We start from the raw sequence: 17,500 nt of genomic DNA on the forward strand, positions 1-17,500 counted from the left end.
CTCCGCTCGCACTTGAGACTCACACAGACACTCAAACTGACACTCGAGCACCCTGAGATTCCACCTCCTCCTCCCTCTTTGATGATTTAGGCCTCCTGGAAGGGATCTCCGCGTAGGCCTACACCTCCTCCTGACACCCTGGCTTTCGTCGCCCTGAACAGCTTCCTTCGCCCGCCTCGATGCAGCGTAAACAAAAGCGGGTAAACACAGAGGTTTCCTTGTTCGCGCCTCCTTTTCCTCGTTCCCGCGATCTTCCTCTCGTTCTCCCTCTCCCTCTCTATTCACTTCCCTCTACGTCTCTCCCCTTTTATGCTGTACGACATTCCGCGTCACTTCTTCCCCAAGTCGCCATTATGTACGCCAGATGTTCCACCTGTCAATCAAAAGCCTCGTTCCTCCTCGGTCCCTCCTTTTGTCCCTGGCGAAGGAGCAGGCGCGGTGCCATATAAGGCATGGTTCAGATAAGATGGTCATATGGGAGCACCTCCGATCTCCCTGCCTCCCTCCCTCGCTTCTTATCATTTCCTTCCTCCTCCTCTTCTATCTTTTATCCTCCTCTTCTCACTGACTCTCATGGGACTTTTTACATTCATTTTCGATCGCTTCCTCTCCCTGCCTCTTTTCCCTTCCCTCTAAATCTCCATCGCTTACCTTGTTTCTAGTCTCGTCACAATCTCCCTTCACTCTTTCGTCCGCTCCCAACCTCACCATTCTCACGCGACCTTTTTTCAATTCTAACTTTTTTCTATCCGTCACGCCCTCCGTTCCGCCCTTTCTTTCTCTTCCTTTTCCCTCCCAAAGGAGCGACAAATTGCGATGACGCCCAGGGTATCTCCAGACCCTCGCAGCCTCCGCTTCCCAAGATTGACACAGCCTCTTATCTCCCTTATCTCGGGTTCATCGGGACAGCCTCCAGACGTTGGTGTTGGCTCAAGATCCCTTCCACTTCTCTCTCTCTCTCTCTCTCTCTCTCTCTCTCTCTCTCTCTCTCTCTCTCTCTCTCTCTCTCTCTCTCTCTCTCTCTCTTTCGCTTATTCTCTGTCTTTCTCTTTCTTTCCCTTTCTTTCCCTTTCTTTATTTCTTTCTATCCTTTTCTCTCTATATCTTTATTTTTCTCTCGATCTTTCTTTCCCCTTTTTTCTCTCTCTCGGGTCTCAAGAGGTCATGACCCGATGGACACACGAGCCAAGTTGCACCTCATTGCACTGGGTGGAGACTCACTCAACACGTTTTCTCGAATATTTCGATCAAGTTTCAACTCTTATTTTCCACATTTTGCTTTAATTTCTCTCGACGTTTTTCTTTTCCAACTCACTTCCCGTCCCTGCATCTTTCTCTCGGGGCCATACGGCAGCAGTCACCCGATTCCCGCACCCTGCTGGTGGTTGAAATCAGCGGCACCAGAGCACTCACGGTAAAATGCCACTATTCGCAAAGTCCTACATATATAATCTTACGGGGCTCAGGTAACGGCAAAAGGGCGATGCCATCCTTCCCTTCCTTACCTCCCTCCCCCCTTGCCTCTCTTCCTCACTTCTCTCTACCTTCCCTTTCTCTCACCCTCCAACACCTTCTTCACTCTCCCTCTTTCCCTTATTCGTTGTTTCATTTCCCCCCTCCCATCCTCTAACCCTCTCTCCCGCCTTCACTACTCCCCTTTCCCCCTCCTCCCGTCCTCTCTCCTAACCTCCCTCATCCCTCTCACTTTACCTCTCTCCCTGCCACCCTCTTTCCCTCCCTCTCTCCCTTCCTCACCTCCTTCCTTCCTTCCCTCCCTCCCTCCCTCCCTCATCCCCTTCCCCCCCTCCCTTCCTCACCTCCATTCCTCATCGCCCTCCCTCCCTCCCTCCCTTCCTCATCACCGCTCCTCATCTCCCTCCCTTTCTCACTTCTCTCCCTCACTTCCGCCATCTCCGCCTGTTCACATAATCCCTCCTCTAGCGAGGATCCGCCGCACCCCTTCGCCGTTGCGTCGGCCACGGCTCCCGGGGCGACGCGAATGACACGCGGGCGGACCGCCGCGTCGGCTTCGCTTCTGGCTCTGCGACCGGGTGAACAGGCGACATTTGTAAACATGAGCCGTACAGGTCGGGAGCCATAATGAAAGAGAAGTCGGCTATTTTTCAGTTTAAAAATAAATAATAATAATAGTTGTCCTCAGGATGGGTATGTTGACCTTTTCCAGCATATATTACCTATCTTTCCCATGTGGCTTTGAATTCAATGTTATACATGGTTATATGAGTATTGAAACAAAGAATACGTCCATATATATGCTTAAATATCCGTTCGGATTGCTGCACTGCGGATGAAGAGAGAAGCCTTCAAAAGCAGCACCGATGAATACAAGGACAAATAAAAAGTAATCGTGGAAATCGAAGCCCCGAGAAAAGAGCCCGCGTAAGGCCACAGACACGCAGAGAACGCGAGGAAAAAGGAGATCCTCTTAATGACAATACCAACAAAGTGGCCGAAAGAGCAATCAACATGCCTCCCCCTCCCCCTCGCTCTCCATCTTTACCTCTCCCCTTCCCCACCCCCTTCCCCCTGGCCTGCGCACCGTCTGTCCCACGGAGCCGATCATCCTGAGAAGTCATTTGCCGGCGGGAGGGACCTCCGTCGGGGATCAGCAACGCCCTCGGGCACGCAAGGCGAATGCCCACCCTCCTTTCTAATCGCTCCCTCCTCCCGCCCGCCATGCTCTGCTCATCCCCTTCCCTCTTTCTCTCTCTCCCCCGTCATTTACACCCGTTCCCCTCCCCCCCCATACCCCCTCCGCCTCGACAGGGTGTGTGACCTGGCAGGTCCTTATCTCGGGGGAAGCCGCTTAAGAAAAGCCTAAAGAGGAACAACAGTGATCCTATCTTTGCCTTGAGCGAGATGGACGGACGGCCGATGCGGCGAGGAATGTGCGAGGCCTCCGTGTAGACGAGAGTCAATAACAATAAAACAATAAATAAATAAATAAAACAAGTCAACCCCAAATACGGACAAGCCTATCACATCAAAATCACCCTTATCACAATAAAAAAAAATCATAAAAAAACATAGCAAAGAAAAACACCTTTTTTCACCAAAAAAACAACAACCACAACAGCTAGCAAGACTACTCACTTGAGCAGGTCGGCCTCCAGCTCGGCCTGTCGCCTCGCCCTCTCCTCCAGGATGGTGTCGACCTCCTCGCGCCCGTCGCCCAGCACCACCACCACGGGCTCGCCATCCATGCCCACCAGGAACGTCACCTTCTTGCCACCTGCAGGGGGGAAAAAACAATGGGTCAGGCGGCTGGTCGTCGTCTTCTAAGAGATGGTTTTAGGTTTGCTGTCGCTTACAGGATGGGCGAGAGGGTGAGTTGGATAGGAGAGGATGGAAGGGGAGGAAAATAGGGAGAGGAGGGAGGGAGGAGTTACAGGCAGGAGACAGAAAGAGAGGTAGTGAGACAGAGAGGCGGGAGTGGGGAAGGGGAAGAGTCACAAAAGAGTTGTTGTTTTTTAATTAGTAAAAACATCAAATAATCAAACACCTAAACAACCCGCAACGGCAAAATGCAGCTATTTCGCGTTTGCACTCCGGCCTCTCACTTGACTCCTAGACTTACTCTCACACTTTTGCCTAATTTTTCCTTGGACATTTTCGATTTTGTTGCTCACTTTCATTGCATGTTTTCTGTTACGCTACACTTGTTTTTCTCTATCTCCCCCTCAATCCCATTGTGTGTGTGTGTGTGTGTGTGTGTGTGTGTGTGTGTGTGTGTGTGTGTGTGTGTGTGTGTGTGTGTGTGTGTGTGTGTGTGTGTGAGAGAGAGAGAGAGAGAGAGAGAGAGAGAGAGAGAGAGAGAGAGAGAGAGAGAGAGAGAGAGAGAGAGAGAGAGAGAGAGTGAGTGAGTGAGTGAGTGAGTGAGTGAGTGAGAGAAAGAGAGAAAGAGAAAGAGAGAGAGAGCACGAGAACAAACCCATCAAATCTACAATTACGCGTAATTCCACAGGCGAGAGCGCAGACCTTCCGCAGCCGCCGGGAAAAGGCCGGCCCGCCGACCTCCGCCGAACGACCCGCCAAAGCAAACAAGCGCCACAAAAGGAAGAGATGAAGAGCGACATGCGCACAAACAGGCTCCGAATTCCAAAAGAGCCGCTCGAGCGATAAGTGCAAGCGCCACCTGCTGCGCCCTTTCAGTTCCTCTCATGCGGTTATATGAGAATACTCCCGCCTGATCTTGATACCGGCCGTGGATTGTGCAATAAATGTGGTGTTGATGGTGCACGGGGGAATGCACACACGCTGCAAGACTTAAGGTAGACCACACACACGCAAACGCGCACACATACAGACCCAAGCAAACACAAATGTATACACAGACACACACGCAAACACTCACGCAATTACACCCGTACGCATACATACATACATACATACATACATACATACACACACACACACTCATTAACGCAGAAACACACACAGCAACACACAAAATCCACAAAAGAACTAACGAAGCCCCTGACAGTGATGGGTTTGTACAGCGCGCACCTTCGGCCGAGCAATTATCGCGCCTCCTCGGTCACCCCCTTGCCCCCTTGCCCAACACCTGTGCGTCAGGGAGAGGGGGAGAGGGAGAGAGGGAGATAAGGAAACAATGAGAAAATGTGGAAGAGAGCGAGAGAGTGTGTGTGTGAGGGGGGGTATGTGATTGGATTTTCCCAATAGAAGCCACGCCAAACCACACATATCGAGCAAAACAATCTTCTCCTCAAAAACTATAATCACTACACCCCCACCCCTACCCCCACTCCCACCCTCCCCCTCCCCCTCCCCCACCCCCACCAGCCAGGTCACAACCTCCAACAACCCTACCAATAACCCATAATCATAGTTTGGCCTATCGTTTACACTTTCACATGAGAGGCTTTTGACTTCGATTATATATCCCCCCTACTACACCCCCTCCCCCTCCCCCCTCTTCACGGCCTCCCTCGTTATAATCACCGGAGTAAACAGTTGCCAGACCATGCCTTCTGAAATTACACGCTATACACACAAATGGACGTGCATGTGCACGTACGCGCGCGCACACGCACACGCACACACACACACACACACACACACACACACACACACACACACACACACACACACACACACACACACACACACACACACACACACACACACACACACACACACACACACACACACACACACACACACACACTCACTCACTCACTCACTCACTGTCAAACTCACACTCACACACACTCACTCATAGATTCACACACACACGAACAAACTCTGTCTCACTCTCTAACGCACAAGAAAAACAATGAAGCTGCAAAGCGGGGAGTCATTACCATGTCGGGCGTCGCCATTTGCCTCTCGCCGTAATGAGGAACAACCGAAAAACAGACCCGTGTAGCGCTCTCTCGCTCTCTCGCTCTCTCGCTCTCTCGCTCTCTCTCTCTCTCTCTCTCTCTCTCTCTCTCTCTCTCTCTCTCTCTCTCTCTCTCTCTCTCTCTCTCTCTCTCTCTCTCTCTCTCTCTCTCGCTCTCTCTCTCTCGCTCTCTCTCTCTCGCTCTCTCTCTCTCTGTCTTTCTCTTTCTCTCGCTCTATCTCTATCCTTTTTTTTCTCTCTTTCTCTCTTTCTTTTTTTCCGTTTTCGTTCTTTCTCTCTCTCTCTACCTCTCTTTATTTTTTCTCTCTCTTTTGAACTACTTTGTTCCTTGTGCAGGATTCGATTTGCAGTAGTAGGAGTAGGAGTAGTAGTAGTGGTGGTGGTGGTGGTAGTAGTAGTAGTAGTAGTAGAGGAAGAAGAAGAAGAAGAAGTAATAGTAGCTGCAATAATGGTAATAAAATCTGAGCCAACATCAAAGGTCATTCGCAATAACAATAGCAATAATAACATTAATAGTAATAATAACACTAATAGTAATAGTAATAGTAAGACTAATAGCAATAGTAACATTAATAGTAATAATAACACTAATAGTAATAGTAATAGTAACAGTGATAGTAATAGTAACATTAATAGTAATAATAACATTAATAGTAATAATAACATTAATAGTAACAGTAATAGTAACACTAATAGTAATAGTAACACTAATAGTTATAGCAACACTAATAGTAATAGTAACACTAATAGTTATAGTAACACTAATAGTAATAGCAATAGTAATAGTAACACTAATAGTAAAAGTATCACTAATAGTAATAGTAACACTAATAGTAAAAGTAACACTAACAGTAATAGTAACACTAATAGTAAAAGTATCACTAATAGTAATAGTAACATTAATAGTCATAGTAACAATAATGGCAACAACAAATACAGCAGCGGCGTTAATGGTAGTAATAACAACAATAATAGTAACAGTAGAAGCAATATATGAGATGACAAAGAGGAAGAGACGGGAGAGACAAAGGAAATAAAGGAAATAAAGAAAATCAAGAAGCGGAGAAAGGCATACAAGAAGAAAGAATAATAAAGGGGGGGGGGGTATAGGCGAATTCAAAAGTCGCGCAATAATAACGGCCGCCAAGATGGAACAGCGACTGACTTTCTCCATAATAACGGCTGTGGAGTAACACGGGAAGGCTCTCGGACACGATGAATGGAAATACATACATACATACACAGGAACACACGTAGACATAACTAAGTATAGAAGACGTGAGCACCAAGTTTCTCATTTTGCCTGCCTGCCTGCCTGTCTGCCTGCCTGCCTGCCTGTCTGCCTGTCTGTCTGCCTGCCTGCCTGCCTGCCTGCCTGCCTGCCTGCCTGTCTGCCTGTCTGTCTGCCTGCCTGCCTGCCTGCCTGCCTGCCTGCCTGCCTGCCTGCCTGCCTGCCCATCCGGCCGACCCGCTTTGTTATAGCAACGCTTAACCATGTTTTAATTGCAAGCCTTCTAAGCTTCAAAGTAAGCAAGCTTATCACGCAAGGGCCAGGCTCTAGCTCTGACACACGCAAAAGCCTTGGCAACTAAGGCCTGAGAGCCTATGTTTGCCGGTTGCGTACACCGCCTACATGAAAGCGGCGCATCGCATTGCGTCATTACCAACCGCCACGGAAAAGCGAACGCGCTGGCGTGAGGCTACATTTTGACATCGACTTTTGATTTCCTAATGATTCTTTACTACATTCTGATGAGAGATCAATTCTGACTAGAGGAAAGACTGGCATGTGTGTGTAGGAGGGGGGGGGGGGTACTGAGTCGCACATATATGTGTACATTTTTGTAAATATACTTGTAAACCTTAGCTTGCGCGATCAAAAACATTACCCCTGTATTTCTACCGTCTTTGTTTAACTGATGTAATTTGTCTATATAATGATAATGATAATGAGAGTAACGATAATAATAATAATGAAAACAGCCATAATAGTAGCAAGAAGAAAATAAAATTAATAACAATAACAACATCAATGGTATTAAATACTGCGCAAGGACTGTTTTCCTCGTACCCTTCCCCGGTTGCCATTTCCCATTGTGAATCCACTGACTGATCATCATAATCTTGCAATCTTCAATTCCATGCAACGACGCCCGTAAGGAAACACTTCAATTCAATTACGCGAACAGAAATACAGCGCCTGAAATGCAATCGCACTATGAAACCTATTTATCGCCGATCCGGAGCGAACCCGCGCTCTCTAAATCCCGATCCCGCGCTCCCGTAACCTGCATTTAAAGTATTTTCCCTTCATTAACCCGCTGACTTATGAGCGCGTATTCCAGCCACGTGCCCATCTTGTCTGTTCATCTTACTTAAGGAGGAAAATGTCACGTTTTTCCTCTCGATAACCACCGGCAAATTAAAGAAAGAAAGAAAGAAAAAAAATCTACAATTTCCGCACATTACACAACTTTCACAAATAACAATACAAAATTGGCGAGAGACAATGGCACGAATGTAAAAAAATAAACAACAAAGTGGGACCAGAGAAAAAATCCAAAATGTCTTTGATAACCAGTCGTTACCCAAACCACAGCGCGGATCACTTGGTGGTGTCACGAGAAGGCGTGAGTGAGTGGGCGGTTTCTTACGCACTCTTTTACGACGCAACGCTTAATATCTAGCAGTATTACACAAACAGGAGTGAAAACTTTAAAGATTCCGTATAGGAAATCAAGATCCAAACCCTCTCGATATGAAAAGAAAATATCTATACATATCAATCAATATAGCTAAAAAATCTTTAACAAAAGAAAAAATCCAAATTTTAAAAAACACTCACCCCCCTACTCCCCCCTTACAAGACGAGACAAACAGTGCCACCGGTAAATAAGACCCCCCCCCTCCCCTCCCCAACAGCCCCCGGCGACCTCTGGCGACCCGTGTGTAAGCGCTCCCGTTACCCATCATATATGGAGTGTAACTTCAGAACTGGCCGGATGTGTGGCCAACATATCCGCCGATAGGATCGCTGGAGGGGGCCATTTGCCAGCGATTGGAGACAGCAGGAGAGGCGGGAGGAGGAGGAGGAGAAGAAGAAGAAGAAGAAGAAGAAGAAGAAGAAGAAGAAGAAGAAGAAGAAGAAGAAGAAGAAGAAGAAGAAGAAGAAGAAGAAGAAGAAGAAGAAGAAGAAGAAGAAGAAGAAGAAGAAGAAGAAGAAGAAGAAGAAGAAGAAGAAGAAGAAGGAGGAGGACGAGGAGGAGGATGGATAGAAGGAAGAAAGCACGGAAGGAAAGAAAGAAGGAAGGAAAGGAGGAGAGAATCATTAGGGGTGAGAAAGGTAGGAAAAGAACGTGCATATGGATGTGTGTATATGATAAGGGTCATAACAAGAACAATGGAAGAAACAGGGGGAGAAAAGGAACACAGAACTTTTACTCACCCCCTACCCCTTCCCCACACCCCCACTCCACCCCACCCCACTCCATTCCACTCTACTCCACTCCACTCCCTGTAAAACGCCTTGTAATTTCAGCCACTATTAAGAAAAGACGACTCGTGGCTGAGGCAAAATGGCAGCTCTCAATCTATGTCAAGTCTCGCGGATGCCTTTCTGCAATAACTCGTAAATATTTACTAAGCCGGTGACTCAGCACGTTTTACCTCCCATTCTATCGTCTTTGTTTACCCTTCCCAGAGTAGTAAATCGTAATTTTAAAATAGGGCTAAGACTCGTTCGTTCATGTGAACTTTTGTAGCCAGAGCCCAAAAACAATCTCTCACGAGCGGCTTTATTCCAAGACGCGCCACGTGCTGCTGTGACCCGACGTAAATATCGACATCCGGGTCACGGAATAAAAAAGAGAGAGAGAGAGAAAGGAAACAATAACCGCTTCTAAACACGGGTTGCGAAACCCAAAGCAGACTTTGCCTTCGCTTCAAGATTTCCTTCGTTTTGGAAAGCACAAACCACTTTTATTTCAACACAGACATGAACATGCAAGCGCGCACGCACACACACGTCTCCTCACGCCCCCACCTACCTAAACACCCACCCACCCACCCACTCACTCACTCACTCACTCACTCACACAACCAAGACCAGGGCAGGGCGAGCAGGGCATCTTTCCCCCTCTAATTTGCCGCTCGGGTATCGCGCACAAAGGCGAACGCATCTGGAAGGACTTGCCACTTGCCTCGTGACACTACGCCTCCTCAAGTCTTTTGCTCTCCCTGGTGTTGACGGGGGGATTTCACCTTTTTTTTTCTTCGTTGGTCAAATTTATGAATCTCCCTCTACCATTCCCGATCCTTCCTACTCTATCTTTCTTCCTGTTTCTTCCCTTCTCTCTCTATTTACTTCTTTCACTCCCTCTTCGTCCGTTCTCGCTCGCTCGCTCGCTCGCTCTGTTTCTTTTCTCTCTCTCTCTCTCTCTCTCTCTCTCTCTCTCTCTCTCTCTCTCTCTCTCTCTCTCTCTCTCTCTCTCTCTCTCTCTCTCTCTCTCTGTTTCTTCTTTCTCTCTCTCTTTCTCTCACTACCTCTCCCTCTTAGCATTAGTCGCCCGGTGTACTAATGGACTTTTTCAGATCTATTGCAAACCTCAAGGCCAAAGGTTTGGGTATTTCCAAGAGCCCGAGGCTGAAGAGGGCGACCCCAGTGATGAGGCACGTTGAAATTAATCAAGATTAAGGCACCTCGAAATCGCTCGTTAATCTCGCCAAGCATGATAACACTTCTGGAGAAGCTTTGCAATACTAACAAATTGAAAGGATTAGATTATATTGGAAATGAACGGAGGATAAGCTAGAGATAACACAGTGATAAGGCTATCACTTATATTTCATGAGTACTGCAACTCTTCCGTTCTCATTAACAAGACAAAACATTGGTAATATATACAATCGTAATTACAAAAACGGACCCTAATAAATAAACAAAAGACAGAAAACGAATAAATCTATCATAATACCGGATAAATTAATCAAATCAAATAGTCCAAAAATACGAAGCAGTGACCTGAGGCGACGCAACGTAGCACTCTTTTGTTTCTCCCGCAGCGGAGCCACCTCGTCATCCCGCCGCCATGAATACGTTAAAAGCGCCACGCAGACGGAAATGCAGTGCTGCCACGCCATCTGTTGCGGTGGTCAACTCAGATTATATGTATAAAGCATGAAAAAATGTTTGTTATAAGATTTTGGAATTGAGAATAGAAAATAATAAGATACATTTGCATGATTACAGCGTGTGCTCGTAATGCAGGCTTTGATCATTTGGCCGAATTCCGCTGTGCGGGCGACGCTGACACGAGAGAAACCTCGGCTAATTACAGTTTTCTTTTTTGTTTTTCTTTTCTTTTTTTGACCTCCCGTAGGCGCCTCTCTCGCACTAAGCTTGCTTCTGTTCTCATTACGTTTTTTATCGTTGCGTTCGAGTATTAATATTTTCGCTAGTTGTTTTTTGTTACGTTCGTCTAATGGTATGGTGGAGCTTCTATTCGTAACGCTGGCATCAACTCGTGACCCATTTCTCTTGAACTGGCATTAGGGCGCTAGGGCATTAGAGAAAATGAGGCAAGGAAGGGAAGAAGAAGAAGAAGAAGAAGAAGAAGAAGAAGAAGAAGAAGAAGAAGAAGAAGAAGAAGAAGAAGAAGAAGAAGAAGAAGAAGAAGAAGAAGAAGAAGAAGAAGAAGAAGAAGAAGAAGAAGAAGAAGAAGAAGAAGAAGAAGAAGAAGAAGAAGAAGAAGAAGAAAAAGAAGAAGAAGAAGAGGAAGTAAATAATGCTCCGACCCTCCTCGTGCCCTTTCCGTTCCCTAATCACCCCCCCCCCTCCCACTGCAAGCAAGTAAGGCAAAGCAAAGCGCGACGCCGTTCCCGCTGTCGCGCTCATCGCCCAATCAATCCTGACGCCGCTTTTATCTCGCCGCCGACCGTCCGGAGAGCAATCGCGGCGATTCATCGACGGGCCGCTGTATAAGGCCGCCGCCGAGCGCTAATCTCCCTCGCCTGCTGGGGCCGAGATGCCGTCTTGATCCGGAGGTGATTGGAGGCCAGATGGGCGGGATTCAAGCCGACGGGAGCGTGAGTCTCTTGAACATTCTGAGGCGTAGATAAACAAATAATCGATAAAAAGCAGCAATAGGGAAAAACAACCACCTCGTGAAGGGGATGACAAGCAGCAACAGGTTGCCACTGCCCTAACAACAGCCAGAGAGGGAGCGACAGCACCCAGGGGCGACGTACCAGGCTCTTACAAACAGGGCCATTAGAGTCCCCCGCCCCGCGGCCACTCGGACCGCGTGCCACGGCCATGGCGGCTACTTTGGCCTCTTTGTAGCACGTCACCCAAGAGTTTGATCTTGCGTGTCACCTTCTCTCTATCTCTACATCGATATTTCTGTCTCCCTCTCGTGCAAGAGAATGCTGACGCACCACGCTTCTCTTTCGCTGCCTCGCCTTTCCTGTAGCCTCTACGACGACCACTGCCATAAGCGTACGGAATTCAGAGAACAATGCACGCTCCTTTTCGCAACGCGGCAACACGCACCTTCCCGCATGCGAGAGGGGAGATGATGGTGTTTAATCATAATCCAACAACATCAACAATTACCTGGCCACTTCGGATTGATCTTCTCCGCTCGCGTTCCTCCTTCTCTCGCGGCCGAAACCTTAATTAAAAGCGGGCATAATCAGCGAGATGGAGTGCGTGCTTTGTAACCGAGCCACTTCATTAAAGAGCAAACAGAAGCAGGCAAGAGCACGCCTCGAGCCAAACGAACACCAAGACACCAGAGCCGTCGCCTAAAAAGGAGCCTTGTCAGCGGAAGATCGCCTCCCTGCCACACCTCGGCACCGTCCGTTTGCTATTGTTAGGCAAAGAAAGAGCACATTTCAAAACCCCGTCGCCATCTGCCTGCCTGGGCCTCGCGAGATATCTGTGACACGCGGGCCAGCCTTACGACGGAGCACCGAGGCATGTGTTAGATTTCTCTGGAGTCACCTTGACCGCCTGCTGCCACCTGGCCCCTGGTGGCCCGGCCCGGCCTTCGAGTGTCCACCTGGCTGGGTGAGCCTATAGGCACCGGGAGGCTCGGGTGCCGGCGCTCGTGCACAGGTGGCTGTTTAGTCACGCTGCGCTCCGACGACTTCCCTGCACGAGAGAGCGCAAACACACGCGACACAGACACACCAATAAAAAACGGGCAAACAAGCAAATGGCCGACACACGGAGGGCATTCAAGGCGGCCAATCCGGCTTTCCCTTTATTCGAGCTGAAAATCCCATTCCTTTTACGACTCTGCACGATCCTGCCAGCCCGCTGTTGCTGCCACGGATGCAACACTGCGCAACATCCCTCAACCAGCTTAGGTCAAGCCTCGCGACCTGCCCAGAGAGGCCAAATAAGGTGCGACCTCGAACAATGCTAAGCATTTTCTTTCGTAACATACAATTACAATTCATCAACACAACACAAACGTAGAAAAGAAATAAAAAAGTCGGATGATAACAAACAGAACAGTTACGGAATAATATCTACCAAAACAAATTCTACATAAAATCAAAGAAAGGAGAAAAGACGCCTTGAACATTATCACATATAATTAAACAATAAAAAGAAAAAGAAGAAGAAGAAGAAAAAAAAAACAGATCCAGTAGTCTGCCCTCTCGTCTTAATTCCCCTTGTTATACCCGGCCGGCATAAGCACCCGACCATATGTAAGAATGCCAGCCGTGGGCATGTAACATGGTATTAACGGGCATCACCAAGCGCGCCTGTGGTCACCCAAGCAGAACACGGCGGGCTATCATCGCCATCACCCGACTGATGTGGAAAAGGAAAAAAAGAGAGAAAAGAGAGAAAATAAGTCTTATCATTATTCATCCGATACGATTCACATGTACTCCTCTCCCTCTCAATCGTTTACATATTCTTATCAACTCGATTACTTATCCCGCGATGTGGAGCATTTTTTTTTCTGGGCCTCTTTTCTTTCTTTCTTTTTTCTTTGATAAGGGCACTGACCAGATGCCTTTCACACTAATGCCTAGGTATTGGAGGCATTTCGTTCTCGAGGATGCATTAACTCTGAAATAATGGAAGAAAAATGTCTGTGTGGAATGTTCTCTCTTTGCAACATCTGTCCACTCTCTCAATCTCAATTTCTATCTTTCTCTTTCTCTCCTTTTCTCTCTATCTTTACAGTTAGGTTTTATGTTTGGCATTTTCTTGGTATATCTTATTCATTTAGCAGGATGCAATGGCGAAGCGGATCCCTGACCTTAGCTGCATCGAGGCTGACCTGACCTCGGGGTTATCCAGCCGTGACTTGGAAAGTGCCGAGTAATCGCCTCTCGCTTCTCCCCGCGTACCATTCGACCATCGTCTCCCCCTCCATCTGCGATCGCACCTTCCCTCTTCTATTATCGTCCATCCTACACTTCTTCAATGTATCCCGCACTATCTACCTTCGGCATGTTGTTTCTCCATTCGTTCCCTTCGCCCCCGTGCGCCCGCCCGCCCGCCCTCCCGCCCTCCCTCCCGGTGCCTCACAGAGGAAGCACATGCCATCACGCCGCCCGCTGCCCAACACGGCTAACTAAACCACATATAATTATCAACACGTCCTCAGAGGCCTCCCCCAACCCGCCGATTTCCACTTCGGCTCCTCTGCTGACAGGCTTACATCTCCCCGCGCCACTATACATACATTATACAGTGGGCGTGCGAGTTTATGAGTCTCTACGTGGGCGTTTGCTGGAAACTGACCTGCTTTCAGCCCTCCCCTGTCACGAAGTCGCTTGCAATAGTAATTCGAGGTTTGAGCCGTCTTTATGAGGGTGCTTGCTTGTGGGCTAGATAATGGCACCATCTGTCGGCAGGATTTGAACTTTGGGTTGGTCTCTTGGTCGACTTCTCTCTGATCATGCCTTGACTCTCGTTATTGCTGAGTGCGGTGGTGCTTACATGGTGCTACAGCGTTTTCTCTTCCGTTATCACAAGCGTATGTCAGGGCCTTCCGTTGTTGCGGGCTGGCCTCAGTTCTTGCTATCATGTGTTAGCCTCTGTTGTTCCTGGCATGTAATATTTCACAATCCTTATCTGCTGCTCCTTCCTCACGGAGCGGTTCGTTGTACACGCTCTACCTTGCTAGTAGCCTCATATCTTTCGGACTTTTCGATGATGTATTCGCAACACTCACCTCTATTCCCAAGCTGCATCGACCCACGGACAGTCGGACACGAGGAAAGCACCGAGAGCTCCGTGCCTGCCAGCACGTAACCGCCCCCCCCCCCATAATGTTTCGAAGGACTGGAAAATGAGGAAGATACACCCGAGCTATCCCAAAGGATGCAGCGCCTCTACAACGAAGACTATGAAGCCAGGTGAGGCGGTGCGAGGCGCCGCGGCCGTCCCGGCGAAGCGCTTCGGATGTTGGCAGGCGGCCGAGCGTGTCGTGTGTGCTTCTGCCTTAGAAGGCGCGTCGTGCGTCTTGCAGGCAATTCAAACACGGCGAAACTGCTAATGACCGTGTCGGCAACTGTAAGAGCCTGGTGTCCATCTCAATAGTGTCTCCATCACACCTTTTGTGTGGTGTATTGATGACTCGACTGGAGTCTACGAATAATACTCTTCAAATTAATGACAATAATATACGCACATATTTTTTTATACTTCCAATAGCTAATAATGTTACTCTTGAGAGAGAGAGAGAGAGAGAGAGAGAGAGAGAGAGAGAGAGAGAGAGAGAGAGAGAGAGAGAGAGAGAGAGAGAGAGAGAGAGAGAGAGCGCAAGAAAGAGAGAATGTTCAACTGCCATCACGACGACATAATCCTCTCCCCTCTCCATCTCCCCCCACCCACCTACCCGCCACGAGAATCAACTCTGACAGCGCGAGATAACTCTTTTCCTCTGCATCAGCTCATTTCTCTCCTCTTCTGCACCCTCCTTCCCCTCCCCTTCCCATCCCCCCTTCCCCACCCCATCCCTCCTTCTCATCCCCTTCCCCATCCCCATCCTACATGCCCCTTTCCCACCCCGTCCCACCCTATCCCTCCCTTCCTCCCCTCTCCTCCCTCTCTACGCCCCCCTCCCCACCCGCGCTGACACTAGGCGGCATGGAGGCAAACGCGACCATAATGCGCTAAGGAGATAATGTATGGGCGTGTGGCAGGTGATGCGGGCGGGATGGGCGTGGGCGCGGTCCGGGCTGTCCGCCGCCCTCGCTCCTTTTCATGTTTAATTTGTCATGATCAGGCGCCCTCGTGGGGTTCATTTGGCTTTCACTGGATGGAGCGGCGGGGAGAAAATGCCTCGGCTATTTTCTTTGATATTGTCAAGTTCAATGTCTCCATCAGAAATCTATATCATCATTACTGTCTAATTCATCATTGATACCATAATCAATCTAAGTTTGTTGGATTAAGCGTAAGGGAGAGGTTATATATTAAATAAGCTACATACATACAGACATACATGCATATACACACACACACACACACACACACACACACACACACACACACACACACACACACACACACATATATATATACATACATACATACATACATACACACACACACATTATATATATATATATATATATATATATATATATATATATATATTGTTACGTAACTCACATTCACAAGCCGGTATCACTATCACCATTGCAATCGCAACCCCATTCACCAACACCGTCAATCATTCCACCTTTACTTTCGCGCCTCCGTAAGCGCCGCACCATAACACCGCCTCCTTACGAACAGGCGATCACGTCACGGCGCCGATGCTCAAGGTGACGACCCCGTGACCCGATCGAGGGAAGGGAATTCCGTAACGCCTCTAATAACTCTCCAAGGACACCTATCTATGTATTTATCTACGTATTCCTTTATCTAATTCTCTCTCTTTCATTCTGTCTTATCTGTCTAAATACTGGTCTGTCTGTCTGTCCATCTGCCTATCCACCTGTCTATAAACCTGTCGGTCTCTCGACTTGTCCATTTATCTATTTATCTTTCTATCTGTCTATCTGTCTTTTTATCTATCTATCTATCTACCTATCTATCTATCTATCTATATATCTGTCTATCTATCTGTCTATCTATCTATATATCTTTCTATCTACCCACCCACCTATCTTCAACGAGCTATCAACAAGTCGAGAAATGCAACTCTATCGCGGCAAAGCTTTCTTTCTCAAAGACGCACGTGTCCTACAAGGGGCCGACGGCGGGTGAAGAGGGCAGCAAAATACTCATGATTGACCTCCCAGACAGAGGTCATGCCGCGGCTTGCTCTCGGCTGTCCCGATGACACAGGCGGCACGCGCGGAAAGGGGAAGGGGAAGGGGAAGGGGGAAGTAGTGTAGGGTTGGGTAGAGCAAGGAGGGGGGGGGTTAAGTAGGAGAGGCGAGGAGGGCGAGGAAGGGGAAGAAGGGAGAGGGAAGCGGAAAGGAAGAGGGAAAGGGATGTGGAAATGGGATGGGGATGGGGATGGGGATGGGGATGGGGATGGGGATGGGGATGGGGATGGGGATGGGGATGGGGATGGGGATAGGGATAGGGATGGGGAAGGGGGAGGGGAGAGGAGAGGAGAGAAGAAAAGGGAAAGTGAAAGGGGAAAGGAAAAGAGAATGGGAAGGGGAATACGGTGGGTAATGGGACAGGGATAGAGGATGAGGGGGATAAGGAGGGGAATGGATGGGGAGTGGGAGGGAGTTTGAGCTACAAGGCCTCGATCCTCACGACGCCCCCCCCCTCTACCGCCCCCTCTATCAACCCACCTGCCAATAACTTCGACCTTTTTTTAATCACGATTTGAGACCCTGTATTGACACGGCGACGCCTCGACAGCCACGCCAATTTTCCTTTCGTTGTCTTCGTCGTCGTCGTCGTCGCTTCTCTCTCTCTCTCTCGCTCTCTCTCTCTCTTCCCTCAACCCTTGATTCATCTCCCCCCACCTCTTTCTCTCTCTTTCTCTTTCTTTTTTTCTTTTATTCATTATTTCTTTTATTCTTTCTCTCACTGTGTGTGTGTGTGTGTGTGTGTGTGTGTGTGTGTGTGTGTGTGTGTGTGTGTGTGTGTGTGTGTGTGTGTGTGTGTGT

The 17,500-nt window shown here is 48.3% G+C and overlaps 1 protein-coding gene across 4 annotated transcripts in view; it reads right to left on the bottom strand.

Moving 5' to 3' along the window:
- The window catches only part of LOC122247770 (uncharacterized), a 167,531-nt gene that overhangs the window by 16,785 nt on the left and 133,246 nt on the right, over nucleotides 1-17,500 (bottom strand). For all 4 annotated transcript variants that reach the window (XM_086537769.1, XM_086537768.1, XM_086537767.1 and 1 more), the window contains one exon: nucleotides 3,115-3,253. In XM_086537769.1, coding sequence (XP_086393895.1) covers nucleotides 3,115-3,253 — 139 coding nt within the window. The remainder of the gene's footprint in view (nucleotides 1-3,114; nucleotides 3,254-17,500) is intronic.

Source organism: Penaeus japonicus, unplaced genomic scaffold (assembly GCF_977035675.1).
Source record: "Penaeus japonicus unplaced genomic scaffold, GWHDUDI00000001_assembly GWHDUDI00000006, whole genome shotgun sequence".
Classification (NCBI taxonomy): Eukaryota; Metazoa; Arthropoda; class Malacostraca; order Decapoda; family Penaeidae; genus Penaeus; species Penaeus japonicus.